Source organism: Aplidium turbinatum, chromosome 2 (assembly GCF_918807975.1).
Source record: "Aplidium turbinatum chromosome 2, kaAplTurb1.1, whole genome shotgun sequence".
NCBI lineage: Eukaryota > Metazoa > Chordata > Ascidiacea > Aplousobranchia > Polyclinidae > Aplidium > Aplidium turbinatum.
The window spans coordinates 44662777-44687452 of record NC_137473.1 but is presented as its reverse complement, the minus strand read 5'-3'; the positions used below and the strand labels follow the sequence as shown (position 1 = coordinate 44687452).

General features: G+C 38.4%; 1 protein-coding gene across 3 annotated transcripts in view; it reads right to left on the bottom strand.

Annotated features, from left to right (window-relative positions):
- Positions 1–24676, bottom strand: part of LOC145765314 (formin-binding protein 1-like) — a 34358-nt gene that overhangs the window by 4835 nt on the left and 4847 nt on the right. Inside the window, exons 5-12 of one of the 3 annotated variants that reach the window (XM_082577115.1) lie at positions 20873–21001; positions 18835–18981; positions 11364–11558; positions 8787–9356; positions 4989–5098; positions 3228–3360; positions 2374–2516; positions 123–211 (exon numbers count right to left, since the gene is read on the bottom strand). In XM_082577115.1, coding sequence (XP_082433241.1) covers positions 123–211; positions 2374–2516; positions 3228–3360; positions 4989–5098; positions 8787–9356; positions 11364–11558; positions 18835–18981; positions 20873–21001 — 1516 coding nt within the window. The remainder of the gene's footprint in view (positions 1–122; positions 212–2373; positions 2517–3227; positions 3361–4988; positions 5099–8786; positions 9357–11363; positions 11559–18834; positions 18982–20872; positions 21002–24676) is intronic. The other 2 variants (XM_082577116.1, XM_082577117.1) reach the window with 2 other exon arrangements.

The following is a 24676-nucleotide window of genomic DNA, read 5'->3' as shown; positions in this document are numbered from 1 at the left end:
ATTATTCATCGTCTGCAGACGTTCAATCAATAGAAAAAGGATCATTTTGGTAGTTGGGTCGTCAGGATGACTCAGCACACAAAAATACTATAAACAGTTACTCAACGTAAGACTGGAGTTACCTTCAAAGTCATACAGAGCGACGCAAGTGCCGATAGGTTCAGGCTCTTCGTCGAAGTCGTCGCCGAAACTTTGATCTCTTTGCATATACCTGAAGAAGCATAAAGAGAACCTCGTCAGATACGTTGATGTTCTTATGCCAAGCATAAAATCTAGATCTTCAACGATATAAACTAAAGTATAACTCCGGGTAAACATTTAATAAACTTCTCATTTAAACTCAGTCCTTCCTGAAATTAGATCCACGTAAAAAGTAATGATTTTCTGATTGGGATGGAGCACAGGGTAGGGATGGTAGAAGTAGGGGATTGCTCACTCAAAAGTAAGGTGGACAACTGGAGGGTCACAATGTTATAACAAAATTTAATGCAACTACAGCTTGAGGTCTACTGCCATATGTCGCATACTCAGGTGCAGTTTCTATGACCTGCCCACATGTGTACAAAGTGTGTATCGCCAAAATAAATGTAGAAAACATGTGATATCATGTTCATTTAATAGTATTCAAGTCATGATAATGCAGGGGTAGACTTTACGCAACACCGGTAACGGTATGTAGCCTCAAACTGCTGTATAGTGAGGTTTTACAGATTTTTTTAGCACCCACAATTTTAACCAAATATAGCAATTCATTTGATGAGAATAAATTTACCTAAAAGCAAAGAAAACGTTGTGCAGTTCTGTTAATTTTTGAACTTCTTAGTAACCCTCCAGCTGTCCATTTTGTAGGAAAAATCATTAAAGTGAGTCGTCCCGGTATTCTACTGTCCCTACACAGGGCTTCTGTATGAGAAAGTGGGTTTCATTTTGTTTGTTCTTTTGGTTAATCTCATAACTGTTTTCAGAATTGCAAAACAAGTGACTTGCATTCAAAACAGACGTGATAAATCTGAAGTACTTTAATAGATGAATAAAAAAATAACAGTTAACCTCTCAAGTACATGTAGCTCCACACAGAGTGAAATTTACATGCCTTTTAACTCTTTTTTATTTCTTTAAAAGTAATGTCTAAAAAGACATTATTGACCCAAAAAGAATGTCTAAAAAGACATTAAAAAAAGTAGCTACGGACAAAGGCCAGTGTTTCGATCTTCCAATCTCTTCAGCGTAATAAAGTGAAGGTGGAAAGTTGTCTTGAAGTGTTGGTTGAGGTGATGATTTGAAACTTGAGTGATTGTTGTGAGACAATGAGACTGGATTTAATATTTAATTTCGGACTCGAGCGAAACGTAATTTTACAGCCTATTGGAAGGTATATTATATATATACCTTCCAATATTTTACAATTATTTACAATATTTACAATTATATTGTATTGTAAATATTTACAATATTTACAATTATTTCCAATATTTCCAATTATTTACAGCCTATTGGAAGGTAATTTATTGTATCCTCTGTGGATCCTTCTCTGGTATCATGGGCCAATCCTATAGATGTTTGCTGGTACACCCCTTCATTTTCTTTGAATTTTTATACTTTTATGTGCCGCTTGTATCTAATTTCTTGTATTTTAGATCCATCTCAGATGATTGTTATGTCCTAGCTCAGTTGCAAATTCTTGTCTTTTTTTCTAGTTTTTATTTTTAACAAATTCCAGTCATTCCTTAGTACAAATTCTCTCAAAAAAATCACACCTTCCAATAGGCTGTAAAATTACGTTTCGCTCGAGTCCGAAATTAAATATTAAATCCAGTCTCATTGTCTCACAACAATCACTCAAGTTTCAAATCATCACCTCAACCAACACTTCAAGACAACTTTCCACCTTCACTTTACTACGCTGAAGAGATCGGAAGATCGAAACACTGGCCTTTGTCCGTAGTTACTTTTCTTAATGTCTTTTTAGACATTCTTTTTGGGTCAATAATGTCTTTTTAGACATTACTTTTAAAGAAATAAAAAAGAGTTAAAAGGCATGTAAATTTCACTCTGTGTGGAGCTACATGTACTTGAGAGGTTAACTGTTATTTTTTTATTCACTTGTTGATTCATTCATATCAGTTTGTATCCTCTGTGGATCCTTCTCTGGTACTTTAATAGATTTTGAATATCTAGTCCAGCCGGATAACTTTTCAGAAATTTACAGCCCCTGAGCTTCCTGGTCGGTCTGAGAAATACAACGAGCGCTTCAACGAACTCTTAGTTAGCCGAGCCAATCCTTTTTCCATCGAATCAACGTCTGTTGACGTTGACACCGAATCAATGTAAATAGAACAGGCTTGGCTAGCTGGGGAAGACAATAAGGCGAACCTGTTGGAGCTCTGCGACCCGGTGGAAAGCGGTTGAGTGGTGGCTGGGCTGGACTCCTTTGGTTTATCAGGGAGCGTGCGTTGCGACAGCGTACTACGAGCAGAAGAGCTTTGCAATCCCCCGCAAGCATCCGCGTACCAAGACTGAAAAGAACATGTGCTGTAAATCCAGTTCATAATACAGTAGTTTCTTTTTCACAAAGCACTCTTTTTTGTTCATATTTAGAAAAATGAATCCGATAAAAAGGCAAGGGAAAGAACGATTTTTATACGTAGCTCTTCGAGTTCGTCTTCAAGCGTTGAATTGAAATTTAACCCAACGTTTTAATAGGGCAGCTTTATCCGGACAGCAAAAGTTAACTTTTTACATATTTTTTGTAACCACATAAAAGAGGGCAACGTTTTGCTGGCTAGATACCGTTCAGCTAAATGATGATTACAGTTCTTTCATATCGTTACCAAACGACTACAAAAACAAACACAAGGCGAATAAATACCGATGAATGAAAGGGTCGATTGTCATACAAGCAGCAGTTTGCTTGCTACGTAAATTTTTTGTGGCTTCGACAACAACTTGTTTGCTCTGATGGCTCTTTCAGATGACAGAAGTTTCTGTTTTCGCAACGTGGTAGCTATAAAGTTGCCATTTTTGCAAATACGACATTACTGAGCTTCACAAAGGTGTAAAAACCTCTACTTTAGTAGCTGGGACAGTGTGCGCCAGTGCCTTGTTTGCAAGCAAGCAATGTTTTAAGAATAGATAGGCGCATTTCAATACAATTGAAACACAAATGATTTCTATCGGATTTTGTTGTCTGGGAAGTTTTTGTTTTGACTGACAACAATCTGCTTTACCTCGTGCTGGGATAGTTCGGCTTGAAGTTTCTCGATTTTCGAAGTTGACATTTTAATCTGACCAGCCAGCGAATCGGCATCACCCATTGCAGGGTTGGACCGATACACATCTTGCATTTTCACAATCGCTTTCCTAAACAAAAACCACGAGTAAATGAAGCGAGATGCATAGCTGAGGATATCAAGGCGGAACCCGATCCACCAAAATATAACCTTACGTAAAACACCTTGAAATAGTCAATTGCAAGCGAAAACTCGTGGCTCGATATTGGTTGATCTAACGCTCGATTACGTTGTACGAACGTACATGTACTGTACAATGGCATACAAGAAGCATGTCCATTGTCCATATTGTGATGGCTCTAAGATAACTCTTTGTTGCGTACCATTTCTATATTCGTTCTCTTGACGCCTTTATCAGTCTTAACAACATGTGACCTCTCCAGAAAGCAAACCAGCCATTTTTGCATTGATTCAACGTCTGCAGACGTTGAATCAGTGTGCAAGATGACTGATTTGCTGTCTGGGTCGGCTCATCGTACTACGAGGAAGTAACTCATGCGACGAAAAACCCTAAAATTACATGACTACAAAGCTGTTTTTTTTTCGGTCATTGACCGGTTTTTTAGCAAAATGTCCGAAAAAAATATAGTCAATTCGGTCAAAATGTCCGAAAAGACATATATAATAGTCTCTCTCAGCGAAACTTAATGTTGTAGCTAGTCAGGAAGTGCAAATTTTGGTTTGTACCAGCTACTTGAAAGGAAATATTTTCATCAGAAAAAATGACCGAAATAAATAAAAAACCACCGAATTTTTTCAAGTCATTTCGGACAAATAACCGAAAAGTCTCAGCGAAAAAAACCTAGCTACAAAGTACAAGATTATGAGAATTAGGTAGTAATCATTTCGTTCGGAGAATGTCTGGCAAATAAGTTGGTATTATAAAATTAGAGAAGTTAGGTCATACATAACTTACAAAAGTGAAGACACTGTTTACATTTTTCATTTTTATAAAGTTTTTTTTTTCATTTTTTCATTTGTATTTCTAGAAAAAATACACTTTCAATAGCAAGCAAAATGACTTGATTGACTTCACAAAATGCTGCAAACAGTCTGATTCAAAGTCCTTATAAATTACATTTTCGAATTTACCCCCTCTTCAAGACAACACAAGCAATTACATCAGTACCAGTCAGTAAAAAAGGAAAAAAAATATGTTTAGAAAATTTCAGTCCGACAGCAATCGTCAAAACCTGCAAAACATGAATTATCAGGCCGCATCTCCAGGCCAGGTAACCATGGTTGTGTTAATTTCGTTTCACTCAATGTTGAACTTACGTAGCAGAAACATTATGAAAAGCAAACCTGCATAACCACGATTACTAGGTTGCGAAAAAAAGCTTGTTCGATTTGAAACGCAAAGATGGTTTTTCACCTTTTCCTCTCAAATTTATATTATTAACACTTCATTTATACAGTTTGATGAAGCTGAAAGAGAAACATAGCCATTCAAAAAGGAAACATATTTCGTTTGACAGCCTATGTCTCAAATCTTTAAAATTGTCAATATATTGTAAAAAAAAAGATTCACAAGCAATTTAAAATTTAAGAAAACACTTCATATCAAACCTTCAAACCTTTCATATCAGTTAATGCTCACTAGATCGATGATCACACTAGAAAACCTTTTCTATATTGGCTAACATGTCAATCGAACAACGTAAAATTTTGAAGTCAAAAAGCTTCCAGTGAACTCACCTGCCATCCTCCTCTTTATTAATGTCCTTCCGGAGGTCATCAATTATCTTCTGGAGTTTCTTCCGACGCTGTTCTGGAGGTAAATGGGAAAAGTCGGCCGATTCCGCCACCTAGTGATAGTGAACGTCGTAAATTAGTGAATGAACAAAATTACTGTAAAAAACTGTTTTCAGTTTTTTTGTGTGTACAAGTTCAACCTCTTCAGAAAAAAACGACTGTCATTTTGAATAACATGGCCACCAAAAGTTGCATCTGATTGGAGTACCGTAACTAAATGTGTTCCAATGACAAGTAGAAGGACATAGAAGAGCGTGAGCTAGAACACTAAACTAAACTCCAGCTACTGTTTGATTGTAACCTTTGCAACGTTACGCCTGTAAGACCGCGGTATTATGGTGACCGACATGTGCCAATTTACGGTAATATAATGCAAAAGAGACAGCATAAAAACATGTTGTAAAATCACAAAAATAAAATACAAAAAGTTGCCGGAGACTGATAAATATTTGGTGAACTACGAGGTTATGATGAGATAACTGCTTCAAACTGTTTCAAATAAAAGTCTTACTGAACGATTTTTAACTCACTGGCATTGAGCACAAATTCATTCATTCATTAAGTTCCTTCCTCGTATTTAAGGGTTGGATACAATGCGCCAAAAGTTACTAATTACTGAAATGAAAAACGTGAAGTGCTTAACTGTACAGAGTTCACTCGTACAGCTCTTTGATAGACTGAAAGATTGAAATCTGATGTTCGGTTGCGAATGGCTGGATCTAAGATCAGGCAAACAGTTTAAAACATCTGGTCCTAGTTCAAACCTTAGTGTAGGCAAGTTTCGAAAACGATCTCGCACCGTTAATGCTCACAGATACAAGTTTAAGCTGGTTTAAGCGGCTCTTTGTAATTCAAACAAATCTAAAAACAGGGAATAGCAAATGTTTACAAAAAAAAATTGATGGCGTATACAGGCAGCTGTACATATCTTCTACTTTTGAAAAGGCAGACTTTCTCAGCGGCATAACCGATGATCTTTAAATCCACCTACAAGTTAGCGTAATTTAAATAGTATAAATAGCAACAACAGAGACAAAAGCTACAAGTATATAAATAGGCTCCTAGTATATTGGTTGCATGCTGAAATCCGTATACGTTTTGGTTAAATATAGATATCCTTTCTAGCTATGAATTGAATACCTGGCTGCTAGTAAAGTGCAGTAGATACAAAACGTGGCAATACTTGCACAGTTTGCAATTGCTTTTCGTGTATCTTTTGAGCAACTTAAATGTCAAATTACGTCATCGTGTTCATCACATGAGTGAATCAAAAGCAGTAAAATAAATTCAACAAATCTACTGGTATGACCAACAACCAAAAGCGTAACCTCAAATGCTAACTTGCAAATTTGGAAAATAATATAAAATAGAAATCTTTTTATAAGCCAGATACCTAAAGAATGAATGTTGTTTGTTGCTTCAGGCAATAGCTGTGCACTGTGTTAGGTTTTGAAGTTAAAAAATGTGTGCTGTGAGCTTTCAGAATGGCAACTGATGTTAAAAATACAAAGGTAGTCATTATGTAACCAACTTCCACAAAAAAGGTTGTTGCACATTGAGCCTTTTGATACATGCATGAAATGAAAGTCACTGCAAATGCATGCTTCACCTTCAGGCTTATGCACTGTACTTATTTTTCAGCCTCAATAAAAATGCAATATTGCATGTTATATCTTCTGAAGGTAATTTGCAAATAGTTGGATCACTCTGAGATTTAATTATCTGCGCTCTAAAAACATTTCAATAAAACACGTGGGCAGTGAAGTGTTGTACAATCTTGAGAAACTGAACAATCGATTTAGAAAAAAAATGAAAAACTGACATATATAATTATAGAAAAAGTTGCCACACCGGCAACGTCAAGTGCATAGTTTCAAAGCGCAAAATCCCATACCCAAATATATATCGCGGTGTAAAAATTTAAACCTTTTTTTCACAGTGCATAACTCAAAAAAAAAATAGACAATAGGCAAAAATTTTTCCACTTTAAAATAGAGTTGAATCGCCCATTTTGACACCACAAGAACAAACCTCCTCGAGTCAAAAAGAAACTACTGAGAAGTGACGAAGCGAATCCGCCTAAACGATGTGCATAAAATGAACCAGAGGCGTTTCCTGCTATTGTCTATAGAGCTATAGAAGCCTAAAGACACTACAAATAGACTCATAGAAGCATCTACTCGTCAACCACACGTGCGCTATCAGTTGATTATATAGACTGGCACCTGCCTACGAGGCACAATCAAGCTAAGACTGCTCTCAAGTAGTCTGCAAAAGTTACAATTTGGGTAGAGAGGTAACTTTTTTAAACCATAAACAGACGTAACTCAGCAACTACACTACATTTTAATATTATAAAAACAATAGACGAACGTTTTCGTCTAGTCATACAGCCCTTTTCAAGCCTATAAGAAAAATATTATAATGTGTGAGCTAGTTAAGCAAGTTTCTCAAATGTTTAGATTTGACCATATTTTTACTGTGATACTGTATGATTCTTTAGTATTTCTTAAAAAAAATCTTTCTTATAGGCTTGAAAAGAGCTGTATGGATAGCCAAAAACGTTCGCTTATTGTTTTTGTTTTTATAATGTTAAATGTAGTGTTGTTGCTGAGTTATGTCAGTTTATGGTTCTGCAAAAGTTCCCCATAAATTCAAGTTAACTTTTGTTGGATGGGCAGCAGCTAATGGAACGTTTCACAATCGTTTTTAGTGAATTATATCTAACTAGGAATTTTATAAAAGTACAAACTACCTTAGTGTCAACTGAGTCATACGTACAACTGTAAATAGGTAAAATCTTCGGGTCCACGTCTTTTAGGTGCAGAGAGTTATTTGCCTGCTGAACAGTGGCACTGTGGCGTCAGGTCATTTAGATGCTATTTCGTGTGTCAAATTACTCATTGTAATCATTTATTAGAAATGCTTGATTATGCGACAGTTCTCCCAGCTGTGTTACAAATTGAATTTCAGTTTGAAACATATGAGTATGCAGTGCCTGACTGCTAAAAACTAACAAAATATCGTCAATACAAGCTGAGCAAGTGAGCATGGTAGGCTAATGTTATACAATATAACTTGCTGGTTATAATTAGAAAATGGGCGTTTTTTGTAATTTTTTTTCGTTTCGAAAAGCATTTCGAATACCCCCCCCCTCTTGAGAACATCCTGTGTACACCACTACACCACTGTCTATATAGTATTACCATCAAGCACTTAATAACATATACTTTACTGGGAATAGCACCTAAACGACTGGACGCCACACCTAAATATCCTGACGCCACAGTGTGCGTATCTATTTGGCAGGCACCCGCTGTTTGCACCTAAAAGACGTGTTCCGAAATCTTCTAAGCGGGTCTCAACTATTTCAGCTTGAGAAAAGTGAGCTATTTACTACCAAATATACTGTAGTACATCCAACATGAACTGTTCGTGGCCAGCTAATTTTCCGTGAATCAATTTCAATAAACGACACCAAATGGAATGATCATTTCAGCATGTACGGCTGTGAAGTGATGGGCACAATTTTATGAACATCGGAAAAGTAAAACTATGAAAAAATAAAAACGAAACGAAACCATAACAAAATCAAAATTAGTCAAGCATCATGCAAACATTCTTTTGGTTACTTACAACCAGCACAAAGCAACCATGTTTTAAACAAATGACAACAAATAATCCATGCAAAAAATGAGGGGGGAGATAGAAGCCATTGCAGGCTGGTTCCAAGCAACTTACCCCTGAATTGTCATCATTAGGGGTGGAAGCTGCAACTTCATCATAGGGATTTTCTGTTTCGGGAGGCGAGGGTATAGACCGAGATGGCGGAGGTGGTGGGGGACTGGGTGAAGAGGCAGATATGGGTACTAAGTAATCGTCATTGCCAGCAGAACCCATCATATCGCATGTGATGGGACCTGACACCTCAACGGTAGGTAAGTGTTCATCTTTGGAAGGGCGAAACATCGACATTAATCTTTTTTTATTCACTGGCAACGATACACGAAAATCATGGTGCTTAGGCTTGATTTTATTGCTTTTTCTAGTATTGTCTTTTGTTTCACCACCAACTTTGTTCAAAGCATTTACTGAAGAGCTTCTGTTTTCAGCGGTCAAGTTTTCTTCATGAGTGGAAACACTGTTAGTTTTCATTGCTGAATGAGACAAAGTACGAGATTTTTGTTTTTCAAGAGGAATTGCGCAGTTTCTGTCTCCATTTTGATCCGTTGCATCAGATGTTGATCCATTGTGCTCCGCACTTTTAAGATCAAGTGAGGATTTTCCTTCGGGTATGGGTGAAGACAATCTCTTCCTTGGTTGTTTGGAATGCTTTAATGCATTTGAAAGCAAAGAAAAAGATGAAGTCAACATTACAATCACATCATGCGTTATGCCAGTGTTAAAAATTAAGCTGACTACGACATAATATGCTCCCCCCACACATAATACCTCATGACAATTAAATACGAACTATTGCTAGTGCAGCATAGGTACATTCAATGAAATTAATGGCAATCACGTTATTACACAGTGTTGCATTGCTTTGATGCAAGCCTCATCTATGACTTAGGGAAGATTTTGAGCAGTCTGAGAGTTTTAATTATCAAAAAAAACGATGCAGATATTCAAAAGATTTTTGCGTAACTGGTGCAGCTGCAAAGAAGTTTCTGAATCATCTAACTCGCTGCAATAAACAAACGAAGACCAATTCTTTCTTAAATAACCCTTTTTAGGAGCTTCTTCATTCGTAATTGCCAGAAAAAAAAAGAATCAACTAAAAATGAAACAACTGCTAGCAATGGCATTGTGGAGTGATGCAAAGTGTTAATATCACAAGTATCAACAACCACCGTGTGAAGTTATTTACTGGTTCTGGGTCTCACAGAATATATCCGTAAAGATTAACATTTAACATGCTTCGTTTGCTTCTTCAGCAAATGTTACAGACTAGCAATATGTCTCTACAGTTTATAATGCACAGACGATATGACCACAACAACTTTGCTCGTTACTCGAGTCAGCACAGTGTAGCACGAAACAGAGACTCCACTAAATGGCTGTGACTCGTGGGTTGGACAACTTCTGTATTGCCAAACGCGCCCAACACGCAACTAAATGAAATTTGAGGCAGAAAGGGTGATGTGAAGGCATAAATTTGTAAGTAGGCCTACCAAATTTACCGCAGACGTAAATCATTTAGAATTAGGCTACACACTTTGATAGGTTATGTCGCCACGTCAGTAAAGTCTAGGTTCTTAATCTAAAAAAATCCATAGGAGATAGACAGACGCATACGTATGCCTATTGCCTAGCATACATTACCTTTCATCTTAAAATCCCTAGACAATAAGCCTAAACAGACGAATTGATGCAATTACGTTGGATTAACCGAACTATGTAAAAAAGACTGCTCAACTGCTAGTGATGAGTGCTATGAGCAATGAGCATGTACTGTAGCAATAGCAGGAATATAATAAGTTTTTAACCAAATGGCAACTTACGGTACATCAATTGTAATTCGCAAGCCACCGCACGCAAGCCACCGCAAATCAACACATCAGCGTTTTCAATATAACGCGAAGCATGCCTCATATACGCAGCAACAAAAAAGTGCTTAGCAAAATGAATCAAAGTCAACCCTAAGTTCATTTCACCAGGAGATAAACCTGTTTTATTTTTAGTCTTGAAACAATTTGGGTTAGATGTGGAGGAAGCTAAAAGTACAGAAGAAACACACTCCATAAATAGAATTGAGGAAGTCTAAAAAAATATGGGAACAAAAAACGCAATAGGTCTTTATATTCATTTAAACGCCCCTGTCAACTGAATCCGCCGAGCTTTCTATGCAATGCATGTCACACAATGTAAAAGGAATCTTGTGATAAAACAAATATTAAAAAACACCGGTTTAAACGGCAAAGTGAAGTGTAAATTGAGTTGCCGATGAAGCAAACCCAGGAATGACATTGGCTGATGTTAACAGACAAGTTCTGCCAACAGTTTGTGAATAATTAACAGAATCCTTAATTTACTATCGCTGTCAACGCAATGCACTGGTATAGATAACAAATTACGGAAAATCAAATATATGTCTGGGGTGTAAAGTCAACAGAGCATTCAGTTTGCCCCACAGCACAACTCACGGCAGTGTAGGTGATTTGGAAATGTAAATAGATCTCACTCTTACTTTGTTAGAGTGTAGAATGTACTGTGTAAAGAGCAACTGTAAACGACAAGGCTTTTCCCCGATGGGCTCATCTAGACTAAGCCACTAAAAAAAGCCTTAACCACACTGACTGTGATTACATCTCTCACCTTTTTGTTGCCACCAAAAAGCCAACCAAAGCCTTTTCGATTGGCATTGCGATTGAGAATTAAAGAGTTTCTTTGTGAACTGTCGACATTTTCTTCTCCGTGAAGTCTTTGATGGGATTGAGTATAGTCTTCGAATTCTTTATCAGATGGTGGCACAAACCCAGATTTTAACTTTTCAACTACAAGCTGGGCATCCTGAAAACACATGTCAACGTTAAACAAGCATGCAATGGAGTTTTGAGATATACCAACAAAGTTGCAATTTAATAAGATTTGCACTGCATGAGTTGCTCAGTTTGAATGCAAGTGATGTTTTCCATTTGCTGTAGACCACTGACAACTCAATCAATGTACAAACTGGTCTAAAACAACGAATAACGAAATTATAAAAGTTAGCCTTTTATTTAGTGGCTTGTACTGAATAAGTCTATAAGCAGAGCTTTTCTAAACTTCAACTGTCAACCTTAAGTAAAAGTATTAGGATAAAACTACAAAAAAATTTCTTTCAGTCCGAAGATATATTGTGTCAAAATCAATCTAAACATTAGGGTGTTTCATTTTTTCACCATTTTTGAAATTCAAAATGCCTGGGGTCCCATCTGGTGGTATTTGGGGAAAAAAGTTTACACCCCAAATTTTTTTCAATTATGACGTCATATTGAGGTGGTCCACGAGGTTTGAAATTTTTGGGCCTCAAAATCTCGAAATTTGGCCGTATCTCCGGAACCGCTCATCATAGATCGACAAAATTAGTATCAAAATGCGCAGAAGGGTCGGTTTCCTATACCCGATGTAGAGAATATTAAGGTCTATCTGCTTCAGAAAAAAACTTATTTAAAAAAATCTGATTTTTGGTCTATTTTCTCTTGATGAACAGAGATCAGGTGATCAAGATAAAAGTTTTTCTGTATTTTTCCACTCTTGGAAGCTGTTATTGCGTAATAATAGTTGGTGTTAATGTTTCAGTACTGGGCTTGTCTAGTCTTGCTATCTGGTTAAGCAAAGCCCCATCTTGCATTGCTCCGGGACCCTTCTTGGCGCCGTCCACAAAAGAAATGACATGGGAAAGATATATTTCGTTGATGTGGAACATGAATTCAATGGTATGAATATCATGACCAATTTCATCATTAAAATAATTGACCAGTCGAGTATTCTCCGGACTTTTTTTCCTGTGTTGAGAGCAGTCGTATCAGCCATGACTGAATATACTTGGGATAGGTGAACTCTGCAAGCCTCCTGGATGATGGTGCCAAAAATCAGTTCTGCAGTGACCGACACACTTTTGGGAAAAGATTTAACAGCAAGCACTCTTTCGTGCTTCATGCCATTATCATCAACAAGTTGGCTCCAGAAAACGTATCGATCTGTTTTATCGACAACGCGCCCATCATAACATAACTGAACGGCAGAAGCTGAGTTGAGAAGGTTCTCACTTTCCATCAGAGATTTTTCTCTCGTTTTTTGTCGTTGGCGGTATACTGTCGAAGGTGATGCAGCAGCAGCTACTTGATCTTTTCCAAGAACCGACCTCATAAGGTCTGACCGATGGCGTACCGAAGTCATCCTACGATCAGCAAGTACACAACTTCTATCATTTATTGAAAAATAATGTACTTTCTTGTACACTTTTCCCCAAACAGTTGGTTTCAGAGGCTCGTATTCCTTATCATCTTCCCAATTCATTTCCCCATCAGAGTCGCTTTCGCTACTGTGTAGACATCTAACTACTTCATTTCTTTTTCTCTGTTTCAAACATAGCAGTGCCGATGCTTTGGCAGATTGTATGCCAGAAGTTCTAGGTTTCTCTGTTTGCTGAGCACTGGAAGACCAGCTTTCTTCCATATGCCAACTACATCTTTCAGCAGTTCATCTTTCAAATCTTGGAAATGGGGCATTTTCTTCAAAAACTTAGGATTCGTTTCGACTACTTTCTTCCTCATGTAAAAATAGTGACTTACTATATCTGAATTAAGGAGAAGCACATTTCTCTCCAATTCCATGAAGTTTTGCATCGACTTACTAATACCTGACCTTAATGCCATAATGACACTTAATCTAAAGCAGGTGAGCAGCATACCTCTTCCTCAACGGTTACATAATATTATAATAGTAATACCTTCAAATTACCATTTCATCTTTTGCAAAACAAACGGACTATTATAACGCAATAGCAGCTTCCAAGAATGGAAAAATACAGAAAAACTTCTTATCTTGATCACCTGATCTCTGTTCATCAAGAGAAAATAGACCGAAAATCAGATTTTTTGAAATAAGTTTTTTTGTGAACCACATAGACCTTAATATCCTCTACATCAGGTATAGGAAACCAACCCTTCTGCGCATTTTGATACTAATTTTGTCGATCTATGATGTGTGGTTCCGGAGATACGGCCAAATTTCGAGATTTTGAGGCCCAAATTTTTCAAACCTCGTGGACCACCTCAATATGACGTCATAATTGAAAAAAATTTGGGGTGTAAACTTTTTTCCCCAAATACCACCAGATGGGACCCCAGGCATTTTGAATTTCAAAAATGGTGAAAAAATGAAACACCCTACTAAACATGCAAAGGCAGTGATCAACGTGATGGCAGTGAAAGGGGGTACTGGTACAGTTAATTATTAAATTAGTCTACTCTTATATTTTAACAGTCGCGTCGAAAATAATGCAAGCGGTCAACATTGTACAGCCGTCAAGGTAATTACAATGGATTGGGTAACAGGTATAGAAATAACAGTACATGTTCTCGCTTATAGCCTATCAAACCAAACAGTACAATAAGGTATGTCCAAAATTGTCCAGTTGTATACTATTGAAGACTGCAGGAATGAAAAGGAAAAGTTTTTTTATTTATTTTATTTAAACAACCTTTTAGATTTAATGACCATTGATCGGATGGATATGAAAGGTACGAAACTAATACTCAGATAGCCAAGCAATCGTTTTTTCTGTCTGGGTAACGATGATATGTTTGCCGTGTATATTGTACGGACGCCTTCAAGACATCAAAGGTAGGGTCTGCTACTATTCGGTGAGTCCGATTCGGTGAGTTCCTAACCTCTAACCCTAAAACGGCAATGATAATTACGCTACGGTACCCGATAATTTAAAAAAAAAATTGAAAAAATCACCGAATAGGGATCGGACTCACCGAAACGGGCCATTCCGTCAAAGGTACTTGGTTTTATGGCAAGTAAATACATTTGTATCTACAAAGGCCAATTAACTTCAAAAAACCCTGAAAATATTGAATTATTCAAGAAAAATCAATGGGCGAACTGAAAGATCTGCCTCTTCAAAAGCTTCAAAAGCAACTTCAATTGAATCAAGGTCCATTGATCAGTTGGGTTACAAAGACAAGGAAACAAACCTAAGTGGATTTTTGGCGGTCTAAGATGCAAGCAAAACATTTTTTACAAAATTTGGAACCAATGCCTAAATACTGTCGCACAATACCAGAGTAGATTGACTGTTGACAAAATAAAATCGACAAATAAGTTGACAAAATAGACAAAAATTGACAAAAACAAATAAGTTGACAAAATAAAATTGACAAAAAGAACCCTGTGTGTTTAAAAACTTTCGGTTTAACAAATTTACAACTGACTGAATAAACTTTAAAATGCAATCGATTTACAATCGTACGTGAACAAACACTGACAATGTGAGATCGCAGGCGACACAGTAATACTGTATTGAATTGAACCAATGCTTTAAGTAGAGCTCGACCGATATCACTTTTTCAGGCCGATACCGATATTTATGAAATTTTTAGGCCGATACCGATATATATATATCAGCTACGAAAAGTTTGTTACCAACAAAGTTATTAAGCAACAAACCAGTCCAAGAAAGTTTATGCATTAGTTGCTGTAATGGAAAAATCATTCTTAACACTAATCACAAAAAAAACACCGAACAAAAAAGAAACAACCCAGGGCTCGAAATTCGTTTTTGCTGACGGCGGACAAACGTGTCTGGTCGGAATTCTTCGCCATTTAAGAGGTATGGCTACGGTTTGTAAGGCTTTTTAAAATTTCAGCGAAGGCTTTCATCAGACCAACGAGGTGCGCTTGGAGAGTCAAAGCGACGTGTAGCTGCAATACGCTGCATAACTGATTAACTTCCACCGAACGAGGTCGTGTGGCTTCTTGCGTCACAATGCTCTGGGCACGGGTCGGAAAGCTTCTACAATGACGCTACTATTTTCTTCTGTGCAAAGTTTCACTAGGCTTTGTTTTGGGGGTTATTTTTGCAACTTCTACAATGACGCTACTATTTTCTTCTGTGCAAAGTTTCACTAGAATTTTTTCTTTGGGTTTATTCTTGCATGTCATATTAGCAAAAGTTAATTTTCCCTGGGACTTTTCTTTCTTACTGTAATACCAAAACTTGACAAATTTTGCTGCATCTTGCTGTAATAGCCTACTCGTATGATTTAATTTTGTAATGAATCTTGCCTTATCAATATCACTCGGAGATCAAAGCCAAACATTGTGACGTAAGACTTGAAATAAGTTGCGCGTGGTTAGTGTAGAAGTGCACCGGTACTCCCATCGATTCTTAACGAAGAGTTCACCTTTGTTACGCTGATGCAATGTCACCAATCGTTGAAGCAACGTAAAAATCGAACGTTTTCCTGCTTGAATGGAAGCTAAGGGATACAGTATTAACATTTTCTAGATGCGCGCACTAGAATGGGCGAGAAATCACATTCTCCCAACAATTGTTCGTGCTATGCAAGCACGTTTGAGCAACTTGTGTTTCTTCTAAAGGCATGTATGGCTAGTTTTGAGTTTGCTTTTGCTGGCCGATGTTTATCGGCGAAAAATAGCCCATACAATATATCGGCTACACCTGATATCGGCCGATATATATCGGTCGAGCTCTAGCCTTAGGTGCAACAAATTAGTTGATAAGTGTTTGGTGCAACGAATCTCACACAGTGAGATTTTTAAATACATTGAAAAACGTGCAGACCAAACTTTGTTTGTGATGCAGAGAATGCTGCACATCAATATGCTTCAATTAGCGGTCAGTGTCAGCCACATGCAAAAAAAGCAATTCTGGATACTGTATATTAAAATGACAAGGGCAATGTGGTAAAATACGTGAGCAACCACAGTGTTTATTCGGCGTTGGTTAACTCAGTACCTTCAAAGATTGGTAAAAAAGGAAAACACATAAAACAGGAAAGAGAAAAAGTAAAATTAAACTGTGGCCATTTTAAGCGGGTATGTTAAATAATCATCCATATCTACGAGGATTGGTGAAGTGGAAGAGTAAATGAGTGTCTACTGGCCGTCATTAAAGTTACCTTAGCGAATTACTGGGGTCAAATAATTTGCTTAAGTATGATCAAACCAGTAGCATCTAAGATGGTTGGGTGAGGAAAGCAGCAACAAGCGTGTATGATGGTAACCTAACGCGGAAGCGCCAACCGTAAAAGATTTCATACATATTCGTAGACTAGATACCGTCAATTGATACCGTAGGTAAGCTGCAGACTGCAGTCGAGCATTTCAAATGATAAACTATCAAAAAATCTCAAGGAATTCAAAAGTAAACATAAAAAGAGTCGTTAGTTAGTCAGTTGTTTGTTCTTTGTTGTACACTTTGACGTATACCTCTCAGAGTGAGTTGGTTACCACTTCCTACTTTAGTCACTTTGTTTCTAAGCGATGTGTGCGTTAAAAACATAGATCGAAACTTCAGATTTTCTAACGAACACTTCTAAGTTTCAATTCCAAAGTCCGGTGCTTAACTCCGACGGTTATTACAGGACAGCACACCAAAACGGTAAATAACCAGTCTTCGTAAACTATATATAATACATTTGGCACTGCACCCTTCCAATGCGCTTGAACAATATTCTCACATTCAACCGCCATTACTTGGACCATACCAATTCAAACCGCCAGGCTGGTTGGCTTTCAATCAAACGACCAACACTTATAAGGCGGGAGAAGCAATCTAGCAGGAAAAATTAACATAAAATGGACTTGTTGACAATGGCGTGATTAAGCCCTACAGGGTTTCAATATTTAGGAAACGCACTAATGCAGTCTATAGAGCGGTGTGAGCATACAGCCTGTATAATACAGGACGTTTGTTTGTAAAGCATCGCAGACCATGGCGTCAAGGTGATGTTCGATCGTTAGGGATTTTCAAATAACAGCCAGAATTTGCGAGCACAGATGCTGAATGTTACAGTCAGCAATAGTGAAAGGTTATCCCAGCAGCACAAGCATTTTCCACCAAACGTTTTCCTTACGCTTGTCTCTTTTTATATGTTTAGTTTGTGTGGTGAACCGTACACAAGACTTCAATCTGATACACAACAGTTTGTGCTGATAATATTGTGTGGTGCGCCAAGATCTTATATACTTCAGCAACTGTATTACTTCCGCAGTTTAGAGTAGGCAAAAAACATGCTCGAATGAGCAATCTTAAATACACCAATTCTAGAAACAACGCATTCTAAATGTCACATTCCGAGAGAAATAAGTTACCGAAATCACATAGGCCTGGTTTCATTGCCTATAACCCAGACAGCGAATCAAATCATTCTACATTGCTTCAACGTCTCCGAAAGTTTATTTAATGCTAAAAGGACTATTTGTTGGCTGAGATGTCAAGTGGCCTGATCAATCAGAAAGCGTTTGGACACCTTTAGTACTGCTTGAGTAAATATAGCAACATGCAAGGAAATACTAATTATTCATCTTAGTCTGGGCACAACAAGAATCATCAAACCGATTGCGTCAACTCACGGGTTTGCTTTTAAAACAATACATTCACAATTCACGTTGGGACGATGAAAAGTTTAAATCCTTGAAATGTGATGATGATGATGTTCGCCCTCGTTTCCGAAGATGGCAATTGGCAATGTACAACGCACACAGCTAGCACAGTTCGTCTTTTTTATATTGATTCAACGGCTGCAAATGTTCAGTCCAAGTAAAAACGACAGATTTTCTGACTCCTTGGCAGGAAAGCTTTCAAATTTTTGACGTATTGCCTTGGACAATCCTAGCGATTGCAAACTACAAAATACAGTAGATTTGGCAATACGCAGTGACTTCGCTCGTAATGACATTTCGCTACATGTTGACACTTATTTGAATGTATAAAACCTGCTTTTACTGTATTATTTAAGAAACCTGTGTGAAAGTTGCACATGAACTTGAAACCTTTTGCTATCTTACGTGAATCGTGACGATATTACTGCGCCGTTTGTATGTATAAAAATTCTTAATTCTTTCTTTATAGCTAATTAGTACTGCTTCCAAAGAAATTGCACGAATTGTGTGAAATTCAGTTTGTTTTTTTAGCTTTCTTTACTGGTCTTATCAAAAATGAGAGATTTTATGAAGGTAATGTAAGCAGTCAATAGCTGCATATGCAGTAAATTACTTCAACAATGGATTTAACAAGTTCGGTGTTCAGAAACAATAAAAAAATCACCAGTTTTGCGTCGATGGCATTTGCGGCCTCTTTCATTCCATCCAAACACTTTTGGATGATCGGTTTCACCGCTACATCTATTTTCGCATATTCCACCATCAGATCCCGGGACTTGAGTATCCTCTTTTCGTCAGTTTCTTTATAGAGCTGAGACAAAATAAAAGACACTTTAAGGTAAGCCAAAGCAACATTAAAAAATGGCGTAAAGTGAAGGAAACACGTAAAAGATATTATATACAAAAGGTTAGAAAATGAGATGCTGGAGTAAAGTATGCTCTCTTGGTCTGAAACTTAGGTAGATTCACGGGACACAGACGACGCTGTGGTTAATTTCTCATTACAAAGACTTCGAATCAGCATTGGTTGTTATCAAGGGCGTCCGCACATAGGGGCAAATGGGGTCAGCTGAACCCCCCCTGGAAAATTGTTAGAGGAAAAATGAAAAAGTGAGAACATGCAAAAATAGGCAATTTTCTGAAAGGGGGGGGAGGGGTGAAGGTGATACGAGTGATGACTGGCTGGTCAAGCTCTCCGATTGTGATCATCACCCTTCTTCGGGAGTATCCCACTTCCTCTCTTAATTTACGAAGATACCTACGAGCTACCCGTAATCGCAAAATTCGACAAGTTGAGCTCGTGTACTCTCAGAACCACATTACTAGTGCGGGCACTGGCTTTAGCCTATCTCACATAAATCTGAAGAAGGATAATTCACAGTTTCAGATAAAATCATCTCGTATTTCGTGAATTCAATGAAGCAGCTGTTCGTAACATTGAATCATAGAGAAAAGAACAATCAGCCACCAGTTTAGTTAATCAGTTCTTGAATAAAAAGTGAAGTCGACGTGGGTCTTTGCCGAATTTTTCGATGACTTTTTGGATGAACAAATTTTTGTCCGAGTTTATTCGGCTTCTGTGGACACTCATCATACACAGCCTGGATAGCCTGTCGTCAGACATGGTTGATCTGAGCCATGTTTTGACAAGCCTCATTGTGCTGAATGATCTTTCTACAGTACAAGTAGTGGCGGGGACTCGGGGAGGGCAGTAATATTATCATTGCTTGACGTATAGCTGGAAAAAGTTCCATATTTTTCACCACACCAAGTCCACAAATTCCAATTCTTCCTGGTCTTTGTACTGAAGAAATTTTCGTTTTATGGTTATATTACACGGTCTTACTTTATGGTTATATTACACCTTACAAATGTATATAGCCTAATACACCTTACGCAAGGTTCACTTGAGCACGATAATAGTATGCAATAAAACGATTATATAACGCTGATAATTTTTGCTCTGGCCAATTTTGATAAAAATCCGTAGAAATGTAAACACTGATAAAAATGATAAATTGTCTGCATGGTGTAATGGCCAAATTTTCAAAAAAAATTTGCATCTGGCCGAAAGGGCAGAGTGAACCCACCTTGACCCCCCCCCCCCTAACCGAAAACCTGCGGACGCCCTTGGTTGTTATGCCGTCCATCAAAACACTGCTTGTGCTATTAAAGATGTGCTAATGACAGCTGGCAGCCAAACACACGTTCTTAAAATGCTGGGCTGCTGCATCACACACTGTCGTGGTAATGTGCGCTTGCGATTTAACAATATAATTTTAGAGATCTAAATTTAATTTTCATTTTATGTAGTCTTGTCTCCACGCTAACCTTGCCCAATCATTGTGTGGTGACTGTGGTCAGCCAACTCATTAAACTATTATTATCATGTAGCACATTACAAAACTCACAACAGATTTTCAAATAATGTGTAATTATTTATGTCAAGCCGCAGGTTTAGCTACGGGCCAGTAATTCCGGTGTTAAAATTTCATAATTTATATCAGTGAAGTTGTTCTCAAAACCATTGAGTGCACTCAAAAGTTCAAAACGTTATAATGTAAAATTTAAATTAAGTTTTCTGAAAGAAGATTGAATTAAAATGTGGATAATATCTTCAGGTTATAAAAAATGGTTTGGAAATGATTATCTTCAAAAGACAACAACCGACGAATCACGCTGAAAAAACCTCTGCTACATACTTGGAACAGCTGAGGCATATGCGTTGAATAATGGTCTTGCTGCTCTTTATTGAAGATTTGTAAAGCAGCACCGTAATCCGTTTTGCAATTTTCAACACTGTCTTTCTTCGCTTGCCAGGCGTGCTTCGCCTGAGAGCAACATATATTCAACATTACAAATCTGTCTAAAATACTCAGCACGCCCGTACCGGTCCCACGAATTACCCATAAGTACCCATAAGCACCATAAGTACCCATAAGCCCCATAAGTCGCGTCGAATTACCCATAAGTACCCATAAGTCGCGTCGTATTACCCATACGCCCCATAAGTCGCGTCGAATTACCCATAAGCCCCATAAGTCGCGTCGAATTACCCATAAGCCCCGTAAGTCGCGTCGAATTACCCATAAGCCCCATAAGTCGCGTCGAATTACCCATAGGCACCATAAGTAGCATTGAATTACCTAGAAGTAACGTCGAATTACCCATAAGCCTGTATAGTGTAGAGTGTAGTCTATAGCCGTCTAGAAGCCTAGTAGTCGGTTGCATAGCCGAGTGGTGAGGAGCACTGGCTGGGCGTTCCAAAATATAGTTCTACACCGCTCAAGAGCAGGACACTTGAAGGCATGCCTAAAGGTGGACACAAAGATTGGCTTCGTTGCCTTCCCGTCCGCTTATGTGTAATCTGCAGTTTGCTGCAGCAGATGGAGTGTTTTGTCCGATAAAATACCTTAACATTGGACAATTTTCCCTATGAACCAGGTGACTGCAGCATAGCAATCGTTCTCGCACTCAGCCAAAGACTTAATTCTTGCTTTAAACTTGATAATTAAAGAAAAAAAGGAATAATGGCAAGGGTGGGAATCAAACCCGTGTCACCAAATTCAATAGCCTTTGCCTTAACCACTCAGCCACGCAAGAGCTCGTGAAATCTTCGCTTAATTTGTTTATATGGGTAATGTTTCGAGAACGCTCACAATATTATCAGTTTAGTTTGTTTTTATTTCTGACCATCACAACGAAAAAACAATACACGACAAACTTAGCACAGATCTATAAAAGGTAGAAGCGACAAAACGCGGACGTTATAACGTGCACAATACCAAAGCCTGCAGATTACATATACGCTGACATGAGGCGTAAGTAATTCCACGTTGCTTATGGGTAATTCGACACGACTTATGGGGCTTATGGGTAATTCGACTCGCGTCGAATTACCCATAAGTCGCGTCGAATTACCCATAAGCAACGTGGAATTACTTACGCCTTCATGTCAGCGTATATGCAATCTGCAAGTCGCTGTTGCGACTTGCGATCGTGTCACTTAAACTGATTGTCCTGCTTTGGTATCATGCACGTTATAACGTCCGCGTTTTGTCGCTTCTACCTTTTATAGACCTCTGCTAAGTTTGTCGTATATTGTTTTTTCGTTGTGATGGTCAGAAATAAAAACAAACTAAACTGATAATATTGTGAACGTTCTCGAAACATTACCCATATAAACAAATTAAGCGAAGATTTCACGAGCTCTTGCGTGGCTGAGTGGTTAAGGCAAAGGCTATTAAATTTGGTGACACGGGTTTGATTCCCACCCTTGCCATTATTCTTTTTTTCTTTAATTATCAAGTTCAAAGCAAGAATTAAGTCTCTAGCTGAGTGCGAGAACGATTGCTATGCTGCAGTCACCTGGTTCATAGGTCTATAAATGGTAGAAGCGACAAAACGCGGACGTTATAACGTGCATGATACCAAAGCAGGACAATCAGTTTAAGACAAACAAACAAACAAACAAGTTACACGATCGCAAGTCGCAACAGCGACTTGCAGATTACACCTACGCTGACATGAAAGCGTAAGTAATTCCACGTTGCTTATGGGTAATTCGACGCGACTTATGGGTAATTCGACCCGAGTCGAATTACCCATAAGCTCCATAAGTCGCGTCGAATTACCCAAATACCCCATAAGTAGGGTTGCCAGATATTTTTCCTCAAAATAGTGAACATTTTGAAAGCGCGTGACCGCATCCTCAATGTTCTCAAAGCAGTGGCGTAGCCAGGAATTGTGAAAGGGGGAGGGGTTGACGGCCGGCGGGCGAGGCCCGACGGCGTCTTCGCCAAAGGCGACACCCAGTGGCGGGAGGTCTGGGGGCCTCCCCCAGAAAATTTTGAAAAATGACTTTGAATTTGGTGCATTCTGAGAGCATTTTCAACCAAAATGTGGGTATAAATATTCCTGTAAAATGGTGCTGTCTGGTGGCATAGCAAAAGGATAAGATCATTATTTCTTGGGCATTTTTCGGTAATAGAGCTATGTCTCTATGTTTTCTTGTTGCTAATTCCCAGCTGAGATATTTAAATGTTTGGTATTGGCAAAACTCGCTCTTTTAATGCAGTTTCGTTTAAAATTAGGCAAACTTTGTTTTGAGGCATAGAGACTGAAAGCATCATTCTCAATATGTCACACGCGTGACAAAGGGGGGGGGGGTAGTAACCCCCAAAACACTTCCCCTTGGCTACGCCACTGCGCTCATCTGTCCATATGTTACCCATAACACTGAAAATTCTCTCAACATTGGCATTAAATACAGGGATAGACATTGTATACTGGACAAATTTTAACAATTTAGGTACAGTTTCTCACAAACTAAACTGATAATATTGTGAGCGTTCTCGAAACATTACCCATATAAACAAATTAAGCGAAGATTTCACGAGCTCTTGCGTGGCTGAGTGGTTAAGGCAAAGGCTATTGAATTTGGTGACACGGGTTTGTTTCCCACCCTTGTCATTATTCTTTTTTTTCTTTAATTATCAAGTTTAAAGCAAGAATTAAGTCTTTGGCTGAGTGCGAGAACGATTGCTATGCTGCAGTCACCTGGTTCATAGGGAAAATTGTCCAATGTTAAGGTATTTTATCGGACAAAACACTCCATCTGCTGCAGCAAACTGCAGATTACACATAAGCGGACGGGAAGGCAACGAAGCCAATCTTTGTGTCCACCTTTAGGCATGCCTTCAAGTGTCCTGCTCTTGAGCGGTGTCGAACTATATTTTGGAACGTCCAGCCCGTGCTCCTCACCACTCGGCTATGCAGCCGACTACTAGGCTTCTAGACGGCTATAGACTACACTATACAGGCTTATGGGTAATTCGACGTTACTTCTATGTAATTCAATGCTACTTATGGTGCCTATGGGTAATTCGACGCGACTTATGGGGCTTATGGGTAATTCGACGCGACTTACGGGGCTTATGGGTAATTCGACGCGACTTACGGGGCTTATGGGTAATTCGACGCGACTTATGGGGCTTATGGGTAATTCGACGCGACTTATGGGGCTTATGGGTAATTCGACGCTACTTATGGGGCTTATGGGTAATTCGACGCGACTTATGGGGCTTATGGGTAATTCGACGCGACTTATGGGTAATTCGACGCGACTTATGGTGCTTATGGGTACTTATGGGTACTTATGGGGCTTATGGGTAATTCGTGGGACCCCGCCCGTACACGTTATTATCATTGTGCACCCAGTCACCTCGTAATGTCACGTTTGGCACGGATTACATTGACAATTCATTACAAAGCGAAAGAATCCAAATCTGAAGCACTCATCAATCAACAAGGTCTGTCTCATTCATTGAAATTAGAGAAATGTAAAACTTCAGGCCAGAATCTAAAATGCAAACAAGTTGCACTGTGTGTGCAGCTCCTGCAGCCAGTGAACAGACCAAATTGATAACATTCACAAGTTTTGGCGTAATAACCAAGTTTGCCAGGCCAGAGATTGTGGTTGGCATTTGGTCACTTGTATGAGTCTA